Genomic DNA, 9,850 nt, shown 5'->3' on the forward strand with positions numbered 1-9,850 from the left:
CTGTCTGTGGTGCTTTGTCAGGCAGCCCAGCAAACTCACACACCTCAGGTGGGAAAAGCCCATCTGGTGTGCACCCCCTGGAGCCCCAGGCTGTCCCGCACTTGGAGCACACGGCTCTAAGGGGAGCTTGGGCTAGGGGTGCAGAGACGGGGGACTGACCCCTCCTGGAGTAGCGGACATCTAAAGCTAGACCCAGGAATTCTCCAAGGACGTGGAGGTGACCAAGGCGGGCTCCGGGCAGCAGGCGAAGGTCAGGGAGAGATGGGGGAGGGAGGGCTGAGGCTGAGGGTCTCACGAGCCAGGTCACCTGGGGTGTGGAGTTTGAACTGGCGGTGGTGTGGGGCAGTGGAGATCTCACAAGGCAGGGAGGGGTCGGAAGCTTTAGGAGGCTCAGTGGAGGACGGCCTAGGCGGGGAGGGAAGGGGAGAGTGCAGGGGGCCAGAGTCGGGTGCAGTCCCAAGCTGCTACCAATCACCTCACTATGGATATAGGTGCCTTGACCCAGGCGGCACTCCTGAACAGGGAGCAGCCACAGACAAGTGTGCAGGGATGACGCCGAGGGCGGCTGGGGGCAGGGGTTGGGGGGCTAGGAATTCCAGGGTTCCCTGGGCATTGAGAACCTTGGCCCGCCTCACAATGGGCCGAGATTCAGGGGACAATCTGAGCTGCAGTTCTGCTGAGCAGACCCAGCACAGGGTGGGCGGCAGGTGCAGAGGGCCCCGGGAGGACCCTGCAGGCCGCCATGAAGATGCACAGTGAGGCAGATATGGACGAGCAGATGCAGGAGATGAAGACCATCACTCGGCTCCAGGGTCAGCCCGCCGCTGGGGTGGCCAGCTGCCCCCCCCCCACGGGGGCTCAGGGGCTCCTGGGGGCAGGACTTTCAGTTTTAACACAGGGACAGTCCAGGGCCAACAGGCTAGTGGCCAGCCTACCGCCCACCCCCCAGACAGAGCCTGGAAAGGGATCAAAGGGGCCAGCCATGCAGGGGGCAGGGGAGAGGAGAAACTGAGGTGCTTCAAGGAGATCTGAAAGCATAGCAGGACAGGGGAGACAGGAAGAGACCCACCTGCTTCCGTGGCCGGTGGGTCTGGAAGGGATCACAGGGCATGTCCATCCCTGGCCTCCACCTCACCCTCCCCACTGCCAGCACGGCTGCTCACTGAGAGCCGTCCAGATGAGCACTGCTGGGCAGGGGAGCCCATGGCCCTGAGCAGGGTTGGGGAAGGAGCATGGTGATGGAGGCAATGTTCTTGTGCCCCTCCACCCGGGCCTCCGTGATGTGGAGCCTCCCCAGACCAGAAATTCTGGCCAGGCCCTTGGCCCACATCCTGGCTGGCCTGTCCCTCGCCCACCCACAGAGCAATGTCGGGCACTGCAGATCCAGGCGGTAAAGGAGAAGACAATCAAGAACAAGGCGACGCTGGCCCTCCTGCGCGGTAACATTCGGCGTGGGGCCCAGGACTGGGCTCTGGCCAAGAAGGTGAACAGCCCGCCCCTCCCTGCTGCCTGCTGGCTGGGGGGTGGGGGTGGGCATGTGCTGAAGCAGCCCCCACACACAGGTGGATGGCAGGCTCCTCCTCACCTTGTCCCGCTCTGACACCAACCTTTCTGGAGCCAGGGGGCATCTTCAGGAGGGGCTCCCTGGGACCTCTGCCCTGGGCTCTGGTCACACCAGTGAGCCTGGGGGTCAGGTGCCCCACCACCCACCCCAAAGGGCAGGGCCTGGGGCGTGACTGGGGTCCCTTTCCCAGGTTACCCCCTGCAGCAGGGGTCCCTCCAGCTCTCTGGCCATAAGGTGTCGGCTTTAAAATAAAATAGCCAGTTGTGTTCCCAGCAAAATGAGTTTGTTTGGGAATAGCAAAAGAATCACAACTCAGGGCATGCAGACTATGATAAACCACAGGTGAGTCCAGAGAACAAAGCAGGGGAGCTTCCTTTCCTAGACAAGGGGGGGGGGGGGGGGGGAGTTGGGAGGGGCTGTTCTAAATGAAAGTTCAGTGGAGGAGAGTGAGAGTGCAAGTAAGAGTGCAGGGTGGCAGTGACTTCTCATTGGCTGGGCTGTTGCTGGGCAAGGAGAAAATCTTCCTTCCAACTGCTGGAGCAGCAAAATAGTTGCACCACCGCCTGTCCTAAACTGTAAAGTGAGCTATGATGATGCTGTGTGCATGATAACTCCTCCTACAGGATTTCCCCACCCCATTTTAAATGAGGCTTCTCTTTATTAATTTTCACATAGGGGAGACCTGGGCTCTCCTCTCCACACCCCCATCGCATGGGTGCTGGAATGGCCCGGATGGGGTCCTGTAGCGCTCTGCCTCCTGTGGCCCGAGGAGCTGGGGTCTTGCTGCTGGGCTAGCACAGGGCAGAAGAAGCCTAGGAACAATGCCTGGGGGGCCGGTGGCTAGGGGAACGCAGAGAGGCCCAGCCCCTCGCTCAGCCGCTGCCGCTGCTCCACAGTACGACCAGTGGACCATCTCCAAGGCCTGCGGGAAGGACGAGCCCATGAGGCTGGCGCACTGCCGCAGCACCATGGAGGTAAGATGGGATCCCTCAGTGCCGCAGCCAGGGCACCCCCCACTAAAGGGCGCCGCGGAGCCGGTGGGGGGCAGAGCGAGTTCCCAACGCTGGAGTCCCTGCGGGGTTGCCGACCCAGGTGGCCCGGGAGAAGCTGCGTAAGTACGTCTTCGACCGCGTGAACGTGCACAACGTGCTGATCCACCTGGTGCGGCGGCGCGGGCAGAAGCTCGAGAGCATGCAGCTGGAGTTGGCTGGCCTGCAGAACCAGCCCGACGCCACCAAGGAGGAGCTGCGCTTGCTGCAGGTGGGGCGGCGGGGCTCCGTGGGAGCGGAGGGGCCTCGCGGCGGGCGGGGCTCCGCGGGAGGGGCGGGGCGGGGCTAGGTGAACAGGACCGAAAGCCCAGCCCCTGCCGGCCGGCCTCTGCGCTCTCAATGCGCTCTCGGGCCGCCCCCAGGTCATCCGCCAGCTGGAGAACAACATCGAAAAGACGATGATCAAGATCACCACAAGCCAGAACATCCACCAGCTGTACGTGAACCTGCTGGATTATCTGAAGAAAGTGAGTCCCCTCACCCGGGCCCCAGGGAGCCCAGCTGGCCGGAGGGGCGGGGTCTGCGGCCCCGGCCAGTGCGCCAGGGCTGGGATCTCTCGTGGCGCGGGAGCCTCCAGGGCAGGGCGCCCCAGGCCTGCAGCTTTCCTCCGGGCTGGATCACCCAGGAGGACTGAGCTGCTTTGGGCGCCAGCTGAGCAGGGGCACCGCGTACCTGGAAAAGTTCTTTCAAGAACGTGGCGTCTGTCACTCTGAAAGGCCTCTCACGGGGTGTGAGAATTGTTGGGTCTTCTTGCATGTATACGGTAGTTTAGTGTGCTTTTATTCTGCCCTGTCATCTCTCAGTGCCTGGCCTCCGAGGGCAGGCGCTGCGCCCTGCACCCTCCCAAAGTCGCCTAACATCGTGCAGGGCAAGCCACCTCTGAGCAGGCCAGTGACTGGGGCCTGCTGCCTGCCTCTCTGAGCCAGTGCCCTGCTCCCTGCGGCGCAGGCCAGGAGGAGGCCTCCAGGGGCCATGAACCCCACTGTGAGGCAAGACCTCTTCACGTAGGCCGCCCTTGGCCCCCACACAGCAGAGCACAGGCGCCTGCCACAGGCCAGGTAGACGGTAGATGGGAGGAGGAGGAGGAGGAAGAGAGGAGGGCCCAAGGGTGGGTGCCAGGGACAGAGAGGGAAGCCCCTCAAACTCCCTCATCCTGAGGCTGGGGGAGGGAGACAGGAAGTGTGGTTGGGAGGAGGGTGTGGGGGGCTGAGTGGGCACTGCAGCTCTCACGGCTGGGTCACAGCCCCCCAGATCTTGCCCGTGGCCCCCAGAGCTGGGTGGTGCACAGCCTCCTCCTCCCACATGTCCCTCCACCTCGGCCCCCTGGTCCTGGAGACTCAGCTGGAGGCTCTGCCCCCCTGCCCTTCCTGGGCCCTCCTCACACCCCTTCCCACGCTGACTGCACTCAGGGTCCTGTCCCTCCTTCACCTGGGCACATTATGTCCCCTCAGGGGCACCTTATTATCTTTTCAGAACATACGCTTTTTTTTTTTTTAATAACTCCTCTGGTCATCCACATTTTTAAAAAAACAGCGAAGATTCTACATTGTAGTAATTAACAATAAAATACTAAGAGCCAAGATATCTTGGACATTTGTGAACCTGGCCCTGTGTAAACACATTATACCTTCTCAACCGATCCTGACAGCAACCTTCTGAAGGAGCCATTATCACATTTCTGTGGATGGGGACCCTCAGAGAGGTTAAATGGCTTTCCCAAGGTCCCACAGCTGGCTGGTCAGGATGGCCTTGGCCTTGAGCCCTCAGTCTCTGACCTTCTGCTTCACTTCAAACAGCAGCCGCTCCCAAACAGTGGGTCTCCCAGGTTTCACAGTCACCTCTCACATGGTGGGACAGCCATCACAGCCTCCTCGGAAGTGCCTCTGGGCCGTCACCCTGGGTAGCAAAAAAGCCCACCAAGAGGATGCTGTCTGCTCCTCCCAAAACACTTCCTTTCATGTGCTCTGTGCCTGGCTGGGGGCTGGGGCCACAGGCCAGACCCATCACTGTCCTCGGGGCTCACAGGGTCTGGGGTAAGGGGTGGGGGGCAGGCATGGTCCACTCTAGGGGCCAGCAGAGAACTAGGGCGGGGCCAGGGAAGCGAGCACGGAACAAGGCAGCATGTGGCTGGCCCTCAGGCTCAGTGCCCGCCTGCCCCTTTCCGTGCAGGAGCTGGCAGGATACCCCACAGAGCTGGACAAGCTGCAGAATCTTGTGTGTGACTACTGCTCGGAACTGTCAGATATGACAGTCATGTCCCAAGATGCCATGATGATTACAGATGAGGTCAAGGTGAGCTCAGGTCCCAGGGCTGGGGGGTCCTGCAGGGCTCTCTCTCAGACCTCTCTGGCCTGGGGTCCATCAGGACACCCCAGTGCCCACACTACCTGCCCGTACTGCCAGCCTGCTCTGTTCACACACTGTGACCCTGGACAGAGCAGGTCCCCCTGGGCCCAGAAGCCCTGAGATTGATGGAGGAGGGAGAGAACTGGTCTGGCCTGGGCAGGGGACACCATTCACCCTGTCTGTGCCAAGGCCCCTGCAAGGCAGGCATGCCTGTCCTCCTGAAGCTCATCCAGCAGTCTGTGAAGAAAGACCACAGGGCCTCTGGCCAGCGCTGCAGAGAGAGGTGTGGGTGCCATGGGGCCACCCTGGGGCACGAACCTGCTCGGGGAGGTGGCACTTGGGGGGTGAGGGACTCTCTTTTGAGGTATGGCGGTCTGAGCCCTGGAGGAGGAAAGACAACAAAGGTCGTGGGGCTGAACAGAGCCAGAAAAAGGCATGAGCAGCTGGAGCCAAGGAGCTGCTGAGGAATGGAGCCTGTGAGCCGGCCAAGGCAGTGGGGCGACTGGGGCTTAGGTGTCAGCCCCCAAGCCAACCTGCAGCCCTGGGAAGAGATAGAGGGAGATGGGATCAGATTTGTGTTTCAAAACGGGCACGCCCTGGCTGCAGAGACTGGAGGGGACCAGGGCCAAGATGCTGGTCACTTGGGCCAGACCAGGGGTAGATTTGGGTGACCAAATGCAGATGGAGCCAAGAAGCGTTTAAGAGATCACCCTGATGAGATCTGGCGCTAAGTTAGTTGTGGACAGTGAGGGAGAAAGCAGCGTCCAGGAAGTGTACACAGGCGTAGATGACAATGGATTTAGCCACCAAAGCTGGACGCGCTGGAGGAGACCAGGTCTGGCGAACGATGATGAGTTCGTTTTTAGACACATGGAATCTACTTTAGTGAGTTCTAGGTAGAGCTGGCCCGGAGGCAGCAGAAAGCCTGGGCTGGAGAGAGAAATCCGTTAGGTACATGGGAGTTGGGTCCGCGAGCTGTGGCTGCAGCAGGGGAGGAGTGTAACGCCATGGGAGGCCTGCGTGCCACTAAGGGCCAGATGGGGGGTGCATCCTGAGAGGACGGCCAAAAGGAAGGAGGACGGTAAAGGCTGGCAGGCACCGGCGTTTTAGGAAGAAGGGTGTGGCCAGCAGGCTCGAATGGTATTCCCAAATCTAGGAAGATGGGGACTGAGACTGACTGCTGGATTTAGCACCACGAGAGGCCTTGGTGAGACAGACCCCTGCCCGCCTCCCTGTGTCCCCAGATGAACATGAGGCAAGGGGAGGCGACCTTCATTGAGGAGCGGCGGGCACGGGAGAACCGTCTCAACCAGCAGAAGAAGCTGATTGACAAGATCCACACCAAGGAGACCAGTGAGAGGTACCGCCGGGTGAGTCCCCGCCAGGCCGGCCACGGGGCACAGCCCCGCCACGACCCCCACTGCAGCGCGAGGACAGTTGGGGTGGCCTACTGCCTGGCAGAGGCCACTGCTCACCTCCTCCTCCCCATCCCATCAGGGCCGGCGGGACCTGGACTTCCCATCCAATATAATGAGCACAGAAACCCTGAAAGGTAAGTGCTCAGTTCCCTCCCCATCCCCAGCCAGGGTCCCCAGAGCCCAGCACTGGCTCTGCCATCCAGTCAGGTCACCATGAGGCCAGGTGTAGCCTGCAGTGGCTGGGGTGAGGGAGACAGACGAGCCCCCATCGCTGCCCGGCTACACCTGCAGAGGCTGAGCGCTGCAGCCACAGCATGCGCTTCAAGGTGCTGCTACCAGCTTTGGGCTCACAGCCAAGTGCAGCTGGACCCTGGCTTCTCAGCTGTAAAATGCACTCGGCCATGCTGTCTCCTCGCACTCCAGGGGCCCGGTGACCGTGACTCCTCAGAAAAGATGAGGAGTCCCAGCCACCTCTGAGAAATGCCACTAAGCCCCACTGTGCCAGGCTGCTTCCAGTCCTCCTCTGGATGGAGCCGCCCTGGGGCATCCCTGAAGGGCCGGCCAAGGAGAGAGCAGGCTACCTGATGGGTACCTGGGTACCCCCCTCTTGGGTGGCCTCCCCTGATGACTGGGCATGTACAGAGGCATCCAATGGCCTCAGGCAGAGCTCCCACGCCATTCCTGCATGCTGGCCCCTTCCCTTCTGCTGTGCCCAGTGAGAAGAAGAGACACCTCCAAGGGTGATATCGAATACCAGACGGACGTGACTGCTTTGGTGGAGAAAGTCAAGACCGCTGTGCGGTGCTCCCACCTCTGGGTACTGCTCCCTGTTACTCTTGGGGCATGGGTGGGAGGGCAGCTGGGGGCCCTACCCCAGCCCAAGGCCAGGCAGAGCTGGACCAGGGTCTGCAGGCACCTTTTGAATGAATGGACACACAAAGCTGCAGCCCCCATGGCTCCGAGTAGAGGCACTCCTGGGATGTGGCTGGCATATCCAAGCTACCCTCCTACTGGAATGTGAGGATCCAAATGCCGAGGGCACAGCCTGCCCTTCCAAGCTGACAGCGTCATAATGAGCAGCTTCCTCTCCACCTGCCCCCTTTATGCTAATCCGACCTGGGTTTATTATGAGTAAGCCTTCAGCTCCTGTCCATGGCCCTGACATAAGCTTGACCATCCTTGGAGAAGTGACTCAAAGCCATGCAGTCTCTCAGTGGTGGTCTCCTTGTCTCTACCTTGGGGTTATCTTCCCTGTCTGCTTGTTGTGAGAGTTACCTGCAATGACACACATAAAGTCCTTCACCCAATGGCTGGTTCCTTGCAAGCTCTCAGTGCCCAGCCATGGTCAACATCATTACTAATCACTGGGCAGGACCCAGAAGAAACCAGTTCTATGGGGCCCCCGGCCTTCTGGCCCACACCTGCTTCTGTCCCCACTGGCCTGGCCAGGACATCGCTGGCAGGTTCCTGGCTCAGAAGAACACGGAGGATAACCTGGAGCTGCAGATGGAGGACTGTGAGGAGAGGCGGGCACAGTTGGAGGCCTTGATGAAGAAGCTGGAACTAGAGGAGGCCATACTCAAGTTCCACCAGACACCCAGCTCCATCAGGTACCCCAGGGAGGCCCCTGCCTTTTCTGACGCCAGGCTCGCAGCTGAGTGTCCCCATAGCCAGGAAGCCCACGAGTGCTCTGCAGATGAGCTGTGGAGACCCCGCTGGGGGACCGCACATGCCTACATCTGAGCTCCTGGGCCCCTGAATCTAGCACGGCGCCCAGCTCAAGACCCCGGCTGCCTTGCCCTTGGGGTTGTGCCACCTCCCACCCCATTGTCCCCAACAGCTTTAAGTCCATTGAGAAGAAAATGAGGGACATGCTGAAGGAGGAGGAAGACAGGCTGCAGCTGGCTCATGCCAGCATGACCAAGAGCCAGAGGTTACTGCTGACCATCCAGATGGGCATCGACAACCTCTACATCCGGCTGATTGGCATTACCCTGCCCAGGGCCCAGGTACCAGCCAGAGTGGGTAGGAGCCGCCTGCACAGAGGGTCCCTGGGAGGGGCCAGAGGGGAGACGAGACCCTCCTCCTGGCCTACAGAAAGAAGTGGTGCCCTTCAGCACCCTCGATGTGAACAGCAAGCTGGCGTACTGCGAGGGAAAGCTCCTGTACCTGGCGGACAGAGTGCAGCTGTTGTCTAGGACTGAGGAGGTAGCCCTGGGCTGGCAGGGCGCGGGAGGGCAGTGCCTATGCATTCCATGTTCCCTCGGAGCTGACAGTCCCCTGTGCCCTGCAGATCAACACAAAGGTGAGGGACGCCCTGGAGTCCTCGACTCTGAAGGAGAGGCAGAACACCAGGATCACCTTCGAGGGCCTGGAGGAGGATATGATAGGTACAGGCTGGGGGCCAGGCGGAGGGATGGTCTGGGCTGTGTGGAGGCAGAGGTTGGAGATGGTGCTTGCTTCATCTGACCAGGGCAGCCTGGAGGGAAGGTGGGGGCTACAGGGACGTAGAGCGTGTGTCAGTTGTACCCACAGGTTTTAATTTATGGAGGTGTCTTAGTGAGGACATGGAGAGGCTAATGCCATTGAAAGGAGAATTTTTAATATTTTCTACACAGGGGAGCCCAGTGCCGGGCAAGAGGCAGAGGGGGCGAGGGGAAGGCCTAGGCCAGAGCCTTCATTGGGGTTTCTGCGGGAAGTGCAAGGCAGGGCAGGTACACAGTTTAAGATTGGTCGTGTGAATAATTCCTGCGGGCTTGGAGCATAGGGGCTGTCCCCAGTTGCCTGGTACCTGGCCCCGGGTCGATTTAGGCAGGGGAATAGTGGCTTGGCGTGAGTTTGATAGAGGAGGTGGTCGGGGCTGTGGTTTCTGGATTGGTTGGTCTGCATGAAAGACACGCCTAGGGGCAAGCCCTCTGCTGACTCTTAAGCACTGGCTAGCCCTGGGAGCGCGGTGTGTCCCCGGTCTGTAAGACCCCAAATGCCAGAAAATCAGGAACAGGAAAAGTAAGAAAATTAAGTGAGTACCTTGCCTGTGAATGAATGAGCGCCAATAGACAAATCTAGAATCAGAAACCTCCGTTAGAGAGGGGCTTCGAGCGCGGCCCCCGTCCTCCTCGCCTTCCTCTCTAGAAACCTTCCAGTTCGCCGACGTGGACCACAGCTACGTCCCCTCGCGGGCCGAGATCAAGAGGCAGGCCCAGGGGCTGATCGAGGGGAAGCTCAAGGCGGCCAAGAAGAAGAAGAAGTGACCCGGAGGAGGAGGAGGAGCCCCTTCCCCGTCCCCCCGCCTGCGTCCGCTGTTTTACACAATAAAGCATTTTTCCAGGACTCCTGGGGGCCCCGGGGAGACAGGCGTCTCAGAGAAAATGGGTCTGGGGGACGCAGACGTGGGAGGTCACGTCAGGAAGTCTGCGAGAAGGTGGGATGTTGGCCGTGGATGTGGGCCCCGGAGTTGAGGCGTGAGGGCGGGG

The 9,850-nt window shown here is 60.5% G+C and overlaps 2 protein-coding genes across 4 annotated transcripts in view; one reads left to right on the forward strand and one right to left on the reverse strand.

Annotated features, from left to right (window-relative positions):
• LCN15 (lipocalin 15) overlaps nucleotides 1-9,850 on the reverse strand; it is a 36,514-nt gene that overhangs the window by 25,693 nt on the left and 971 nt on the right. The window lies entirely within an intron of this gene.
• Nucleotides 623-9,707, forward strand: CCDC183 (coiled-coil domain containing 183). Its single transcript, XM_070595146.1, has 14 exons — nucleotides 623-812; nucleotides 1,362-1,483; nucleotides 2,461-2,538; nucleotides 2,657-2,824; nucleotides 2,976-3,080; nucleotides 4,783-4,905; nucleotides 6,204-6,329; nucleotides 6,457-6,511; nucleotides 7,094-7,194; nucleotides 7,827-7,987; nucleotides 8,218-8,386; nucleotides 8,475-8,585; nucleotides 8,671-8,767; nucleotides 9,510-9,707. The coding sequence occupies exons 1-14, from the start codon at nucleotides 743-745 to the stop codon at nucleotides 9,626-9,628; spliced, it is 1,605 nt and encodes a 534-aa protein (XP_070451247.1). The 5' UTR covers nucleotides 623-742; the 3' UTR covers nucleotides 9,629-9,707.

This window comes from Equus przewalskii, chromosome 26 (genome assembly GCF_037783145.1).
Source record: "Equus przewalskii isolate Varuska chromosome 26, EquPr2, whole genome shotgun sequence".
NCBI lineage: Eukaryota > Metazoa > Chordata > Mammalia > Perissodactyla > Equidae > Equus > Equus przewalskii.